At 38.6% G+C, this 18,577-nt stretch overlaps 1 protein-coding gene across 1 annotated transcript; it reads left to right on the forward strand.

Moving 5' to 3' along the window:
* The first annotated feature begins 12,587 nt into the window (after window positions 1-12,587).
* Window positions 12,588-16,330, forward strand: LOC139120740 (uncharacterized). Its single transcript, XM_070685279.1, has 5 exons — window positions 12,588-12,780; window positions 12,916-13,070; window positions 14,019-14,123; window positions 14,256-14,432; window positions 14,776-16,330. The coding sequence occupies exons 1-5, from the start codon at window positions 12,741-12,743 to the stop codon at window positions 14,953-14,955; spliced, it is 657 nt and encodes a 218-aa protein (XP_070541380.1). The 5' UTR covers window positions 12,588-12,740; the 3' UTR covers window positions 14,956-16,330.
* Window positions 16,331-18,577: the final 2,247 nt, after the last annotated feature.

Below are 18,577 nucleotides of genomic sequence, written 5' to 3' on the forward strand. Positions count from 1 at the left end.
TCACTTACAAGTCCCGTCTTCCTTGCTCGTTCAAAAATACATTTTCTGGAGCGTTTCACACTTGATAATTGATCCACAGGTTATTAATGACCAAAACTCAGGGCTTCAAGCTTCGGATTTCAATGGTGACACAAAAAAGTACATCACGAATAAACATAACGGAGACTCTGCGAGGAAAGTGTCAAGTGCGGTTCGCTGGAGCGCACGCGCATTATAAGCACTTCGGTGTGACTGTGGCAATCTCGAAGCAATCTCCCGTTCTCGTTTACTAGTAACTCTAGTTCGAGATCGTGACGACACGGCACTATTTCGTCATGAATTGAGAGAATGAACCGCAAAGAGTAACCAATCAGTGGAAGTTATCGTTGGTACAATGTGGATCATGACAAAACAAAGGGATCCTCAGAAAAAGCTTCAAACTGCCTATGTACACTTTGCTGTTGATAAGCTCTCTCCATCGCTAGAATAATTTCCTAATTATTCGAAATGTTGGGTCTGTTGACGATCTCCGTGATCGCGAGTTTTTTAATGCCAAGGATGATGAAGGTAGACAAGCATGATGTTGACCAGGACATGGATAGGTATGTAGATTCCATCCTTATTTTGTGCTACTTGGACACGGTTACTACATTCCCAGTAACCATGCTTCGGACTCAGCGAGACTGCAACCGTCAATACGGTAAGGCAATTGACTGAAAAAAGCGGAAATTCTCTCAGAATGCAAATGTAATCATTGAATTTAAATATGTCGTCTACACGACCGAAATGATATTCTGGAAAACAATCCTTGGTAAAAGTTATTAAAGACCAAACGCATATCTGAGCTTACTTATGTGCGACAGAATAATATTGAGTAATGAACTTTTACGTTGCTGTTATTATCAAAGGTACAACTCAAATTATACCTCTATTGTTCTTTAGAATGAGAAGGCATTTGAGGGCTGAGAGAAGTCGTGAAGAAGCCAGACACAGTTACAGAAGAGGCGGAAGAGCACAACGTGTACGCATTCAACCTCGCCCGCCAAACCCTCTCGTCCGGGCAGCTTGAGGCTCCCCGAAATGGGAGACTGTTATCGAAGACACGGGCTCGTCCGAGCGGACGATGGTACACATAGGGTTTCAAACATCGAACGAGTGAAAGCATGTCACCTGTCGTAGATGCTCCCTTATCGAGAAACAGAGGTGCTAAAGATGTTTATAAGTGAGGGGGTAAGTTTTATATAATGGCCGATGTCTATGCGATATGATAGTCCGAACCTGTCCTTTAATTGCAAAGAATTGTTGGGGAATTCAGTCGTTCTGAATTTCATAGTTTGAACAAGGGCTTTTCTGAAATAGTCACCGTCTAATGTCAAATAGAAATTAAATTGTTTAACGTAATCCCAATGCACTGTGGTGGTGAGGTAGGATAGTGTTGTAATTACCTAAGATGTTGGTTTTTCAGTACAGTAATTTAATACTTTCTCGTTCGCTCTTCAATAGGGCTGTGTACTTGATGAGGAAGACCAGGTCTGGGACACTTTCGTTGATACAGCTCTGCTATAAAGAAGATTTTGTCAAGTAAAGGAACCTAGTCGCTGATGACAACTTGACATCAATATTTATTGTATTGATTTTATTTTGTTTCTTCATACTTCAAGCATTATGTAGAAACATTTTGTTGAGTTCTTATTTTACAATAAGTTTATTTTTTAGAAGTGTTGCTGCTTGCTCTTGAACTTTATGGTTTACACAAATTTTATTTCAATTTCTAATAAAGATCATTTTCATGATAGACACTCGTGTAGTCCTTTTCTATTTTAGACAGTCATATGGTGCAAGCTGACAGTTATACGAGTCAAGAGCTGTAGCACTCTGTTTGAAGTCAGCTACGACATTTCGTTAGCATCGTCTGTGTAACATTCATACGGAAAGTCACACGCTCAGATAGAGTCATATGTAGGTCTCATTCTCACTCGCTGCGTTTGTAACTGTAGGGCATGATGTCTTTTACTAGTTTTCAGTGAACTTTTCACCAGCTCATCCTTGAAGCATGAAAAACATTTTTCTTTTACAATGAACACGTGAATGGTGGCCATTTTGACTTCAAGTGTTGTGAATTATTATAGCTTTCTTTCTTCTGGTGCCTAATTGTGCACGGTGACCCCTGGTTTTTTAATATTGCTTTCGAAACAATTTTTCAAGTTTCAATATGAATGGTTTAAGCAAAAGTTAGCCTTTCAATTTCAAGGCACGTACCACCTTCAATTTTTTTTCCGCTCAAAAGATATCTGAAATAGCTTCTTTACTAATTACCGACAGGCGAAAATGTTATTTTGCTGAAACGTTGGCAGCCATATTGGAATTATGCAAATTATCAAAGTGCCTATGTAAAATATTATCTCCAAAATGATTCCGTGTGCCGACTAAGTAACGAAAATAGCTCGTTTTATGTTATCTTGTCGAATTGCTGGCAGCCATGTTTGAATTATACATAAAAGGCATATTCCCCCACGGCAGATTCCGGTAAACTTTTAATTTGCTGGGTACCTCTCAAAAATGCATTCTGGAGAAAAAAATTATGTTGCAATTTGTGGCGGGTTATGGTTGTGGATTAACTGGACTATACTTCGAATGTGCAATTTACAACTGTTTTCCACAATATTGAGAACATGGCGGCTGACAGTCAATATCCCTGTGGCATACATTTTTGTACAATCATCAATTATATAAACAAACAATTCATAGCGTTGTGTGTGTTTGTTTTGTTTGCAAGAATTACGACAAACTAAATTGGTTTGATTTAATTAAGTAGGTCATTTTTTGGTGAGTCAACCGTACAGTAGAGAAGATGGCAAACGATGTCTAAACTGTCAAAAGACGCTCAACAAAAACAAGAATTTTAATCAATATTGTTGGCATAGAAAAAATAATATTTGTCAAACAGATATCCGTTAACAAAATTGCGTCAGAAAGGAGACTCAGTTGACCAAATAATTTACGTACGACGTTACATTTTCTCTTTGAGTGAAAATGATTAATTGACGATTTACACATTTTTCATTCATATTCACAAAACCATCTATATCATTTTAAAATTTATAACAATTTCATCATCACTTTCATATGGATAATGGGCATATGCTCAGATTACGCCAGACAAAAAAGAATTGCTCCTCTGTTTTCTTTGACTGAATGTCATGGAGATGGCATGCGCAAGATTGTTTCCGTATTTTTTATGAAGATACAGAATATTTTCTCAATAATTTTACGGCATCGATTGCCTTATGACCAAAGCATCACAGCAGAATCAAATATTTATCGTTGTCGATGGAAGGGGTGTCGTACAGATTTCTTGCACGGGCTGTGGGGGCGCTACTCAATCGGGATGTTCTAGGGTTTCCCCAGTCCTTACTCATGCATTATGGTTTGCTTGACTTCAACCATGGAGGCCTTTTTTTAGCCCCATGCTTCAACCAAAGCACTCTAAGAACCCTTTTATCTCCATTCTGCTTGTAGAACGCTGTAAAATGCCTTATAACACGATTGGAACTAATTCTGGATAATTGGATCTTCGAATTTTTCAAATTTCTCAAAAATGTTCGAACATTGCAATATTACAAAATACTCATAAAAACAAGTGTGTAACTTTAAAATAAAATCAGATGAGCTTACATTTGCATAATAAACAGACATTACTTCACCAGCCAATTATCCCAAATTAGTTTCAATCGTGTTTTATGGACTTGCCAAGGCAAGATGTTAACAAGACAGAAAGTACGGGTAATGCGTTAAAACTACTGGCTTCATGCAGCGAAAACACAGCGTAATGAAGAATCACCTTTATTTTTCCCCATTTTACTACCCATCCATCAGGTGAACCCAGTTACAGGAATCCATAAGCAACTACCAAATGGAGCAATGAGGAGTAAAGTACCTTGCTCAGGGGCACAACACTGTGCTGGAGTCTCGAACTCACCATCCTCCGATAGTGAGTCCAGTACCCTGACAACTACCCTACGGTGCCTCCCTTTCCATAATATTTTTGTACACTGAAACAAGGTCTTTGACTGGGTTAGCATTTTTGTTACCCCCTTCTGTACAATGTAAGAAAATCATGAACCCTTCCGTGCAGCTTTCCTAGTTCAGATGACTCCGGGGTATTTTGCTTGCCAACCCCCGTTCAAACATTTCGTATGTGCGATAATTCTGCTATGGTTTGAAATGAATGGATGAATATAAGAAATTTAGCGTCACTTGGTAAATAACTTTAACTTCCTCAAGGAAATAATATTGCTTTTGTAAGAAATGAGTGTCAACTTACTTTTACACTTTTTTAGTTTATCAGAATTGAAGATGTGGGAATAAATTACATAGATTCAGTCCGGAATATCCATCACTCGGAAAACTGATTATTGGGAAGTGAGGGGAAGGGCGCCCTCGAGCGATAGCTTTCTCAGTCTGAGTATTAGAATTATAAACAATTCAATGATCAAGGTTCATTTTTAAATTTTATCATTTTTTAAATTTCGTAAAAGTATTACTGATTGTCTACAGTTAGATAGGAAAACCACTTATTGATGCTATCAATGTTGTAACTCGTGAAGTGAACAGAGCATTGCCCACTTTATCAAATGGATTTATCGAAATTAGTGTGAATGACAGCCAACTGTGGTTTTCTGTCGATAATATTATACGTATTTGTCAGTGAGTGATGTTATTTTCTGTGCGAGTATGTGTACAATAGTGTTTATAATTGGCCTTTGACATTGCTGGAGTTAGATTTGTAGTGGTAGTACGACAGCGATCTAACAGATCGATCAATTCTCTGCCCGATCTATCGACCGTTAGCCTGGGCCCCAATCTCCGCTTCTGGCCTTCGTCCACACTCCGGAGGCGCGGAGGCCAAAGCGAAGAAATAGGGTCCAGGCGAATCCAGCTAATCGACTGTGTACCCGATCTGCTCTCCACTGCAAGCTAAATACCCCTTAGGTTACTGTGGAGGGCAGATCGAATGTGCGCGATCGATAGATCGAGCAGAGAATCGATCGATCTAGCAGACTACCCAGCCCATGGGCGTCTGTGTCGCAGAGTGTGTACATGAAGTCAAGTGGGGAGGGTCATATATGTCTACACTTGAAATGTCAGGAATGCTAATTATAAGGTGGTTATTTCTTGTACCGTGACGCATCAAAAACAATGCTCAAACAACAAACGTAAACAACATAATTAAAACAATGATAACTTGTATACCTTCAATTTTATTTTCAACTACTATTCTACTAATATGTATGTATGTATGTATGTATGTATGTATGTATATATGTATGTATGTATGTATGTGTACATATATATGACGCGCCTATTACAGCGCGCGCGCTCTCCACACAGACACACAGGCACAGACACACAGACACATTTACAGACACTAACACACACCCTTTTGACAGCCTATCCACACTGCTTTTTCAGTTTTTCTCTTCCAAACAAAATAAACACATTCTCACTGTCCATAGTGCGCCCCCATGCAAACTCACGAAATCTACCCAACTTTGCGTGAAATCGTGCACTTCTGATACTGCGGCCGTACGGTGTACTGTATGGTCTCAGTTTCGCAATAACTTGAAATATTTTCCTTCTTCAGTGTGTGCCCTCAACAGTGAATGCATGTGACATAATCGTACGTACAATTGTGACAAAGAAAACCTTATACAAATCTCTGGTACTGTACTTTACAAAGTTACGTACATAAGTCAGGTATACCCCATTTGGAGTCGAAAGTGTTCTCTGGAATCAAAAGATGATATACATGTACTCTGTCAAGTACGGAAATCTGTACACTACATACTCCGGTTAACAATTTCGGTAACCGTTAGATTCTAGACTCCGGATAGACTGAGCTGACAAAATAGTTTTAAGTATTTTACATTGCCGACTGACAACGCAATATGACAACTTATTAAGCGACTTAAATATTTTACGACTCTGTCTAAGGCAACCATTATTTCTGAAACACTCCAATTGAATCGTAACAATTAGGAGCACACATCGTTTTATACTAAACAAATCAAAAATTGGCAGCTTGGTCCTGCTATTTCTCATTTCAACTTTTCATATGAGTTACCCTTATTTACCACCTCGACGGTCCTCCCTGACAGTCGCAATATCTGTCAGTAGAGGAATGCACCTGCTGTAGATCGCATATTCATCCCTTCCCGGCGTCCTGTATAGATGACAAACTGCCAATGACGTACTTCCCGTTCAGAAACTATAAACATTTTCATTTCATTTCACACTCTTTTAATTTCTTCACTGATGACACCGATAAACCTTACAAGGACAATCCTGGCGATACGTTTGTTTTAGTCACAGTAACTATGGAAAGTGGTTATTGCGACTTCCGTCTTGAATAGTGTTTTGGTGCCCTGCCACACCCTTGCGTTGAGGTCCGGTATCCGAAAAAAGTACTAGTCATCTGTTAGCTGCAATAATTGTAGTCTTGGTGGGCAGGGCCGTGCGGCTTGCGGGTCGTGCGGCTTGCGCCTATGCCCAGCCAAGCGCAAGCCGCACGACAGAAGCCGAAGCCGCCCGGCCCAGCCCACCAAGGCTACAATTATTGCAGCTGTTCATCCGTGGGCTGATTTTCTCGGGCAGCGTAAAGGTAGTACCTAATCTGTCATTTTATATCCTTGCCATTCGTTCGTGATCTAAAAGACGAAATTTTACTTTTAACTAACGGCATTTAAATCGAAAATGGCATCGAACTTGAAGGCTGGAATGCTCTTCGTCAAACAAATAACAAGACGATGACGTGATCAAATAAATTATAAAAATGGGCATCATTCCATAACTGAACAGTAATAACTTCATTGGATTTGATCGGGATTGCCCATGACGTAATAACCCAATCTTTTCCATGGCACTACACTCCACCCTGTTATGTGAAGAACAATTTCCCTTTTTCATGTTAACTTTGAGGATTTGGGACATGTTCCGTACACAACATGAGCCGATTTCAATACATGTCAACGAACACGGAAGGGGCGTCGGACGGTTATCGGGTTATAGGAATTAGTCACTCCTGGCTACCTCCACGAAGGGTCAACGCAGGGGTCACAAGCCAATTCAGGGCCATTCACGTTTAATTGCGTACCAGTAATGTATGTATTTGGATCACTGGTACATAACACATGTGGCCAGTGTAACTGACGACTATCGAACGATTTTACGCTCCGCTTGTTATAACTAAAGGTGTCACCTGCCACTGTTCCGATTGTCCAAAGACCGATATTCTACGCGAATCCCCAAGAAATAACTTATAGAAACTTATCTAAATCGGTGGACTTATTGCAAGTACCACTCTTCGATCTAAGTTAGTTAATTCATGAGAGAACAGAAGTTGTTCATTTACCGCAACTTTGATCAATCAACTTTTAAATTGCTTTTAATACAGGAATAAAAATAGTTAAATTCAATATCACACGCGATTTGGCAAGCTGACTGAAAATCACAAAACTTTGGTACTTCAGATCATCTTTTGTACGAATAAAAATAGTCATCGTAGTAAACATAGCAAGGGATCATAAGCACTGTTTTGCATTACCGGTATTTCATAATTATTTAGATTATTAATTGATTGGCAACCGTATTGGAAGTTCTTTATTTTTCGCTATACAACAGAAGCCGTGATGTGTTTTTCCTATTCAGTAAATTTGATCAATTTGGCACAGTCGCAATAAAGTACTCACAGGACAGAAATATTATTCCCAAAATGTCTAAACGGCGCATTAGAATTAAAACGACAAAAGTAAACTGATGCAAAGCACTTAGGAAGGGTTTGCATTTTATTTTGAAGAATATGCGGGAAAAGTCACAATTAGTAAACACAGAAAAGTCAAGTCTTCTGATTTCTGCCTGTTTGTCCTGATCCGACATGAGCATTCTTCACAAAATCATAGGGAAACATCCAAGTTTATTGACATTAGTCTGGATCTGAAGTTTTTTTACCAGAAAACATTTCTTTCTATTGTGATGGCTAATATATTCGCCATGACATTGGCACCAGGTAGTTCTTCAACGGATGTAACGATTACAGCCTGAGTTTTGCTATGCCTCCCCCCCCCCCACCGACTGATGTGCTACAACAGTCCTTCTATCCACTGTGGTGCTACCGATTTAATCCCCAACTCTTCGCACTTTATCAGGCATCATCGTCCTTGGCACGGTGCTATAACATACGTACTTCTCTCGTCATTATTTGCTTGATAAGTTTATGACGTTGATAAACCATACTTACTAATCCCTCTTCCGGACGTATTAAAATTCAACGCAACGTCGTATTCTGTACTGAAAGGCTAATATCCAGAAGCTAATACCTGGCTATTTATTGAAATGGGTACATGTGTGTGTAGTCGTAGCAAACTTAGAACTGTGAAATAATTTGTTCGTGCACAAGAAAGTTTGACTTGAACAAAATTAATTCTGTTTTAGTGATGACATGGAAAGTTGGTAGCTTGTCCTGATCTTGCCGGACATCGACTTTCACAACATCCGCAAAGTCCAACCATATCGAAGTTCCTTAATTACCAAGCTAAGGGGTATCCTGTGTAGTAGTGAAATTGTCCAATGGCCCGGAAGCCCTATGGATCCAACTTCCACCCATATCTTGAAATCATACTAAAAGCAAAATTCATAACGCTCGGGATTATCTGTGGAATTCGGAATTTCGATGAAAGAAAGTCTCCAACGTCGTCAATCGGCGACAATAAAACGACGATCTACTCAAACACCAGCATCCCAAAATCGCGTGCAAGAAAGTTCCGCCGGAACCTGCTGGCTCAAATTTCAAGGAGGCTTATTTCCAAGAAAAGTGACTGTTATGCTTATTTTTGTGGTAAGCGAGCTGTCCGACAGACGTCACTTTGAAGGCAGCCCACAGGTTTGATAAACGAAAACGTGGGAGCTGGATGCGTTTTGGCACGCCGACCGTTTGAATCATCACTCAAATCCGTGTCACTTCGTGTATACCTAAATCAATGGAAAACTGGCAGCAAGGAACGAACCATTGAATCTGGAGGGGGAGGCCGTACTAATCATACAAATCTTTTCGTGTACTAAATTCGACACATTCCTTTCAGATTTGGTAAAGCGCTGGCAATCACACTTTTCTTCGCAAATCAGAGCATAGACCCTCGAGGGTCTCGAGGGTCTATGGTCAGAGCAAGTATATATGTAAATACTAGTTGTTCTGTAGATTTATCATTATCTTAAACACCTACGACTTAACAGTTCATCCCTTAACATCTCTCCCCACTCAGTAGGTCACTCAAGCGACCTGGTTACAGTCATTGCAATCTAGAACGCAACATTATATTTCAGGGGGATTATATCTAACCCGTTAACCTGTATCCATCCTTCGTTCAGTTGTCTTTCTAACTTCCAATCGCAATTTTTATTGTCATTGACTAGAATTGTCTACATTTTAATGCTTAAAGTTAAGTTTACATGTATTGCTATCTCATTGTATGAATATTAAAACTCGTCCGGTTTAATAATTGTTTAATAATTGTTGAAACAAATATGCAACCGGAGCAGCTAATCGTTTGGAAGAACCAACACTAAATTGTCGTCGCTTAAAGTCAATTAAAGTTTACCAATACCACACGCCACATAAAGGGCGCCACCGTCAGCTAACGTTCGAATTAATCATGAACATGTACATCGGCAAAGATATGCAGGATACAGCAATATCCAGCAATGTCTGCTCTATACTGAATAAACACACACACATACACACTTTATATATTATACGAACTTTAACACACACGTGCGAGCGCGCACATATACACACACAATAGTCTTAAAATATTCTATTGTCACAGCAGTGTTATAATAACGAAATGGAATGACATGTTCACAAGTTCCTTCGAACAAAAATAATGTGTACGAACATAGCAAGGTTACAGAAAGCAGACAATTTTGAAGACAATTTTAGCTGAGAGAAAATATCATATATGATCATCATTAAAGGAAACTTGTCAAGAATAAAAATTTCAAAATATGACGATAATCCAGACTTAATTACGTTCACAGATGTTAATTTGGCATCGCGTTGCATGGCACCGCGAACAGCTTTCCTGAGTGACTCGTGTGACACCAACTATTTACGACAATATGGCACCGCGAAACTGGGGCGTGAAGTGAATACTTCATATATTTTGATTACTTGGGCTCGGGAACGTTTTCAAAGTGCACGGCGCTTAATCGAACTAAAATTGCCATCCTGAATAATATTTGATATTATTTGCTTCACCGTCAAGTCCAAGGTTGAATATCCCAATGTTCAAGTTAAGAATGCAGTGTACATAGAGTATTTTACGCTATTGTGAAAGAGCGTTTTACGATAGCGTAAAAGACCGACCTATCTCTACATCAGATATTTATCAGATCGGGATTACATGAGTTATCGAAATGTCCGATTGAACTCTAAAAAGGCACTGTAAGTTAACATTTCCAAGACCATATACAACTGTGCCAGTTTTAATATACAATTTCACTGATTTCCAGCTTCTTCATGACACTCACGCAGAATTTTTGGCCGTCGTGACGAAAAACATCGCGCGATACTGTGTCCGGTAGCATATTTACATGAAAATAGTACAAGTGACGACATAGGTGGGTGAGTGTACTCCAATATCAAGGCTGCTGCGTCATCGGGATAAAATATTTACCATCCAACCAAATTCTTGTGTTGCGTAATGTAGGTGTATTGGAATGTTGGGGGCCAAAAGTGTCCATTTCACACTTACATCGTAGTGAACGTAAGTAAATGTTCCGTCTAAACAATCGCTGCGTTTTGTTTTTCGATAGAGTTTGTAGCGGTAATTACACTTTTTGGTACTGCCAACAAATGTAAAGAACACATAAGTAAATATGGCCGTCGGTAACCAAGGCCAAATAACAGAAATGAATAAAGTATGTGTGTTTCCGGTGACCCATGCTACCCTAGAAAACCTCGCCAACCCTAGACATTATAATCACATTTTCAAAGCATTTGAAGTGAGTTCTCAAAATTTTATCATAATGGGTCTTAGACAACAAATAGAAAAAAAATTCCTACGCCCTACCTATCCTAATGTTCGGGGGCATGTTACCGCAAACAATTTTTATTGGCCTAATGGCCTAATGGTCATTGATCATACCTGCCATGCCAATGCATGGCATGGCAGGTAGGTCGTAGTCAATACAAAGTACTAGTAGGTACAATCATAGACAGTAGAAGCGACATTTGTGTTGTCGTCTCTCTTACTTCCAGTGCTTATTTAATTTACAAGTGATTACCCCAGTAACCCGTATTTCAGTATTGTATCCATCTACAAACGACATGGACGGTGCTTTAATCAACGTACGGTCCGTCCACTGCGTCCATCACGTTGCGGGTTTCCATTGGTGTAATGTTTGCACCGCAGTGTCGCTTGTGGTCACACGGCGAAGGACCTTGTATTTATACCGAGTTAACAATACCCCCCCCGAGATTACAGGAGCGTTCATTGACTGTGATATGCAGCATCTTGAGAGATACAAACAACGAACAGTACGACTGAGTACGAGCATAGCCCCCCCCCCCCCAAAGGGAAGTCTACGGTACGAGCTAACAAGGAGCTCTGTGATTCCGTGTAGCTCTTAATCTTAATCTTTATTTCTAGATCTTATATAGCGTTAAGTAGTGAGATATCTCAATTCCCTTTACATTAAACAGTAACAGGAAAATGAAAATGTGCTATAAAATATTGCCTGACTAAAATCATGGTATGGTTAAAAAGATTGACATATAGGTACCTATGACTCAACAGGTATAAACTGTACAGACCCCTAAAATATAACTTCTTCCCTCCCTTTGGCGCTGCAACACATTTCCGAACACATTTCCAACTCTTGACCGCAAACCTTTGTTTTCAAAACTCACCCTGCTCTCCAAAAAATTACTATTCCTATATATATCTTAATACATAAACATTAAAATATCGTTTGCAAAACGGCATACAGTGTGTAACTGAAAGCTTATCAAACTTTGGCCCAAAATCCGAGATGTGATCAGCTTTAGTTAGTTTAAATATGATAGGTTGTCATCAATGAGTTGTGACAAGTCAAATCTTCAGCAAAGAAATACATTTATTAATCCATCTGGTAGATTTATTGAGGAAGGATCCGTTTAATAATGCTATCCCATTGCCCTTTGGCCTTTCTGTTTCCAAAAATAGCACAGCGGCTACTACATGTATTACGTCCCACCGACGACGGTTTGTGTGGGATGCTAAAAATAAACAAAAAAAATAAAAACAAATAACTAAGTACACATGGGAAGGTGCCAAATGAAGTTGGCCGAGTACAACGTCTTTACGGAAGATCCGCCGGAACACTGCCCACGATCGTCGCTGAATGACGTAAATCACCAAACCACTCTCCATTACTTGTAGTCACCACACGTGTTCCAAGTCCATATATGGAGGGAGCGTATGCAAATTTTCCAGCTGAAGTTGGATTCTCGGAACCAATCGAAGGAGTCTCGGCTATTTTCGACTCGAGTGGGGAATCCCTGTCAGAGGCTGACACCACGACCGGACGTTAAGAGTAGCATATAAACCAACCATGGCTGTCGAAAAGCATCAGAAGCTTGTCGATCAGTTAACAATACGAAAAGCAGAGCAATCAGATCTTGCCAACTTGCATCAACGACAATTGACAACACTTTCAAGAGAAATATGGCCACTTCAAGACAACTTAAAACAGTTTTTCAAATTGGTGAGTATAAAACGTAAAGTCTACACGCAGCTTTGATTAACTTCGCTGTAGGTAAATTTTCCCTTAAACTTTTGATGGTACATTTACAGCTAGTGAAAAGATAATATTAACACTCCCTAATTTATTTTTCAACAGCCCTGACGTTTTTCGTCGTACTTGCAAAAGTTTTGGACGCAGCACCAACGATAGCTGTTCCAGCAGAAGATGAGAGCATCTCAGACTCCTTCAGATTTTTATATCAGAGAATTTCGGCTTTCCACTCAGATCATGTGGACATCTTCGACAATTTTGTAAGTATAACATGCAGAATAAAAACCAATAAGCAGAACAGAAATTCGTGAAGTATTAGTAAAGATACATGTAGGGGAATCTTTAGCAACCCAATCGCCAAGTTTCGCGAAAAGATTTTGCTGTGGAGTAATATTTCCAGCACATGAACATTGGTTCATTGCAGTTGGACGTTCACGCACATTTAGGGTCACAGTATCGTGGCCATTTAGATCAAGAGTGAGTTCGTTGGGCCAGTCAGCTGACCAGATACACCAAAGGTCGATTCGAAACCACGCAGTCAAACTTCTACTCAGATTGCAGTCAATTTTCTCTCATATAGTCAGTGCAATCAACGGCGTTGGCAGTTTAGTGCCAGAAATTACCCTAGTAAGTCGCAGTTTAGTTTTCAGTGTAATTTTCGATTAGTTTCTCCGTGTAAGCTGCTGCTGTCGCCACTATATTACTCTACACCGAGCCACAATCGCTTGTGTGGTTCGATACAACCGGCGAAGGACGCCAAACGCTAATTCACCGCCTATCGAACCACAGGCGACTGTGCGCCTTAGCTCCAACATAGCACAGGAAATCTCACCGTGCAGTTTTCAAATCTTCACTGTACACGTGTTACAATAACCTTGGACTTGTTTGATGACGTCAGCATTGCCCTACAGGAAGCACTTTCCTGACAACTATCATTTCGAAGCGTGCTGTCGCAATACACTTCCTTGGTGTCGAAAGAATTCATTGTTTGCCGACCAAGATTGTATGTTAGCACGCAAGGTCGATTCGTCATCTGTACATGAATGCCCTGAAACGGACCCCCGTAGGCAGATGTAGTGCGTGGGTTGTACATGATTATCAGTCGATGGGAAACCCTAGGAAGAGTTAAATAGTTTTAAATTTGTTACACGGACACTGTAAATTGCGTTGATTAATTGGTTATTTGCAACATTGTTATTTAATTACAGAAAAGCCTCCGCCTTGACGACCAAGATATAATGAATGATGTGCATAGTTTCACATTTGAAGGTCTACCAATTCCTGTGTCTCGGTTCTTTGCATTTCGCATGAAGGTAAGAATGTCTGATTCATTACTTTTCATCAGTTCTTCAAGTTGTGAGAAAATATACACCAATTTCGATAAAAAGACCAAGTTTTCCGTTGCTGTTTACTAATATAAATGTGTTTGTTTTTTTTATCAACAGACAAAGGATCTATTAGTCCTTCACAGAGATAACTTTCAAGCATTTGAATCTTTTGTTGAAGTCATGTACAAAGATGAACTTGATCATGAATCTAGCGGCCTTCCACATCCCTTCCATGATGATTTTTCAAGACTTCAGGTGCATCTGCGCCAGATTGTTGTCAAGCTCAATTCATTGGTAAGTGTACATTTACAAACTGGCAAATTTACCTCGCCGCCTTGCACTGAGTTCTACCTTTGGTACATTCGAATTGCGTGTTTGTGATATGTGAAAAATTCTGCTTGTGGTAAAAAATGAAAGAAAATAAAGAGAGTGGACCATGGTCCCTCACTGTGGGTGAACAGAGTTTTCTTTGTATTCTGATGCATGACATATGAAAAGATATTTATGTATGTGAAGTTCTGATATGTGAAAGATTTTTTGACTGTTTTTGAGAAGGTGAGACAAATGAAAAATACATCCTAAACACTGTGAGGTGGAATCTAACTTTAATATATTTTGATTTTCTCTGATTTTACAGCTCCACACCCTTGGCCATACTGATAGTGTAGACACTGAGAAAGATGTTTCTGGTACAAATATGATCAACTCCGTTCACATCCGGGACATGAGGCATGCCAAAGTGCTGAACCGACTGTCCAACTACCTACCCAGTGCAAGGCAAGATATTGAAGTACTACAAAAGAGATCTGTTGCCTAAGTAACCAGTGTTTTGGTGAGAGAATGAATTTTGGTCTGGAACCAAGCAACTTATTTTGGTCTTGAACCAAACAATCTGGGTGTTATACACTCCATTTCTTTTTCCTTTCTTCCTCGCCGGTAATGGCTAACGTGTTTACCTGAAATCAGTCAGCAACATATAACATTTTACCAAGTATATATTTAATATTTATTGTAAATAGTATCTTCATGATGGTAGCATGACATGGTGTTTCCTCAGGGATTTGTCATTTCAAATTACAAAATTAATTTCTCCACAAAAGGTATGCCATAAACATAAACATTTCTTAATATTTGTAGACGTGATAAAATCACCGTAAGCTATAATCAAACATATTGTGTGACACCAAATTTCATAATGATTGAGTTTATTCATAGAAATACTCTTGATTGCTAAATTTACCTTGAAGGAGAAATATGATTTGGAAATATTGTGGGATACGATGCTACCTTAAACATATCAACTGAAACTCTCATTACTCCACTTATTAATGTTGCTGATTGGTTTGTTATTGTCACGTTTCTGTCATGTGACAGTCATGTGACCACAGGTACAGTCTGGCAATATTTGTCAGGCTGTATCATTGTCTGCAATTTTTACAATGCAGTACTGTAGGGATTACAAATCCCAAATTCATTATGATCTCTGTAAAACAGAGAAGTTACTTTCTAATAATTCCATGCGCAATTGTTAATTATTTCAATTCACAACTATTTATTTAACATTTAAATTTGGTTGCCTCAATAGAAGAAGTTTAAGAGCAGTGTAAATTATTGAAAACTCTATATCAGTGAAGTATTCTTTTTTTGTAAATTTCAGAGTACATTTCAATTTGAACTTCACAACTATAATGGTTGAATATTGACATAAAATGCAATATCTTGTCACAATAATGTATATATAACCTCAATGCAATCATTTTAATACAAAACTTTCTATTTTGATGAAAATTCAGTGGACAAAAACTTATTTGTACTTGTATTTATAAGGTAACAAGAACTTATTTATGAAATTATTTATGTTTTATGAAAGTTAATAACACTGTCTTGAATTTAACTTATAAAGCTATCATTTACAAGGAATTTGTGTTAGCTTAAAATTACTTCATCAGTATTACAGTATATTTTTTGTAAATGTTTTTATTTGTAATTTATTTCAAGCAATTTGAAGTTTTTATTTAAAACTATGTATCTTGTGACGATATTTATTGTGTTGTAATATTTATTGTTTTTTTTTTACGAGAAGACTGGTTCTTCAGAAACATATTTTTCTAGTTTTAGACCATGACAAATGGAAATATTTATCGAAATATTCAGAGGGTCAGCCGTTATGAAATAAAACTATGTGGAAACTAGTCCTTGAAGTTTAAGTTTGTTTTGGTGTGACTGCTGTGAGAAGAATGGTAGAACTCGAGTACTTGGTGCAGAATTTGGTGTCTTGTAGATGCTGAGATACAGCACTTGTTGTCCTGTAGATGCTGAGATACTCGCATCATACTGATGGTATAAAAAGCCAATTCTGAAATGATTGAATGATTCAACCATGGGTGCCTGGATTGTATGTCTGACCGATAGTGGTGGTGTTAATATGGAACTTCTGCTGTGAATCTGAGCCACTACAAACCAGGCTGAGATTGTTTGTTCCCTGAAAAGTCAAAACAAACCAGCCTGAAGCTTGTTATGCATATACTGATCTAATCTCACACCGGCATAACATCTCATTTTGTTTACAATTGGCCTCTGTTTTTAACTTCCATCATTGTAGGTGTTCATTTGAGGGATAGAGTTGTCGATAATGTATTTTTTGACCTGTGTTCATAATAATCTCTGAAAGGAAAGAAGGGGGGGGGAATATGAGATTTATAAACTACAAGAAACAGAGGGTTGCACAAGGGATGATTGAAACTACTGTGAGACTGAAAGGTGGAACTTTTAAAAATGTAACCAATGTTGCAAAAGAGTCACACAAAATTAAAGTAAAACATTTGCTGTTATGTACTTATTGTCCACATACAGCAAAAACTCATATGAAACTTCTCCTAACACTTTGTAATGTCAAGAGAACGTGGCTTGTTTGGGTGCAGTAGAAAAATTTGATAAACTTACAGTAAATATAGACCCTCGATAGTAAACCCTTTTCAAGTGCAGAATGCTGGGGACTGAATACTGACAGTTACAACTAGTTGCTGTATTCTTTAATAGAAACGTGTTAGGTTGCCAAACTGATTAGCACCTGTTGGTTGTGACAGACTGAGATATCCCTTATTAAATCAAACCAGTATGTTCATGGTGCAAATACAGCAATCTGATTGGTCGAGACGCGAAAAGAACAGTGGTATATTTGCATTATACCACAGCTGGCACATGCGTTAGGTCTCGGCAAAAGCAAAAATCCTTTTTTGACGTTCTATGCCAGAAAATTTCAATATTCTGTTATGATATACATGTAATAGCAATAAATCACACCCAGCGATGGTAACCACTAGGTTTTGACCAGTTCACTTCGTATATTTGCACTTGCTATCGCTCGTGCATATATGTCGTGAACTGGTCAAAATCTTGGGGTATACCATCCATACTGGGTGACAAAATGATGGGCAAAATAACTTCAAGTGGAACAATAAACAGAACAGTGTCATCAATGTCAAAAAAATTGGAGGTATTGATGGGTCAAAATATTAACTTGCAATGAGATACAGCTGAATTTGTAATTCCCCTTGGGCCTTGAATCAACTAAAACAATGCTCTGACATGGTCTTCAAATAGACAATGAATTTTGTGAGACATACTCCTAGTGACGGGGCCACTTAGATGTTGATCATACTATTGTACCAAAATATTATCAATCTATATATATTTTAATACATACCTCAAATATTTGTTTTTAGCTGCCATTGACTCAGTCATAGATAACACTGACATACTTTTTGCTGTCAGTGTTTACACCATGCAGAGATAGCACTTTTATAAAAATTTCCTGACGAGCTCTTTCAAACTGACGTAGTACAAAACTTCAAGTGATTATACTTTTTGCCGATGAGAAAAGGTGACATATATTTTTTGCTGTGAGCAAAAATATGAAAGAAGCATGTGCAGCCTGCCACTGCATACCTCTGTGACTTTAGAACTATTTTTAGAAGTTGGAATTGGCGGGGGGGGGGGGGGGGGGGGTACTTTAACATGAGCAATCAGAGAATTTTTTGTTGATTTTGAGTCTCCACCCCAACCCACAAATTGTACCGTAATGTTTGTGAACACTGCCTTAGAAGTCTGCATTATTGAACAGTTAAAGACTGCCAGATGGAGCCTTGGAGTCTGTACTGACTGAGCCAATTGAACAATAACCGAATGCTCATGTAAGACATACATTTAAAGTCAAGCAAGATGAAATGTTGGTATATCAACCTGAAATACAAAATCATGAGCTGTACTCAGTACAAGCATACAGTGAAGCATAGCAGGGTACCAGACAGTGAGGTTTGTACTACAATCTCAGCCTTGGATCATGTATCTCAAGATTGTTTGAGATGTTCAATTGCCAAAAGAGCATTTATATCTTTTTTTATCCAGTCTAAGAGAATATCCATTGCAGACTGTTTGAC

The sequence above is a fragment of the Ptychodera flava genome, chromosome 20 (genome assembly GCF_041260155.1).
Source record: "Ptychodera flava strain L36383 chromosome 20, AS_Pfla_20210202, whole genome shotgun sequence".
NCBI classification, from domain to species: Eukaryota; Metazoa; Hemichordata; class Enteropneusta; family Ptychoderidae; genus Ptychodera; species Ptychodera flava.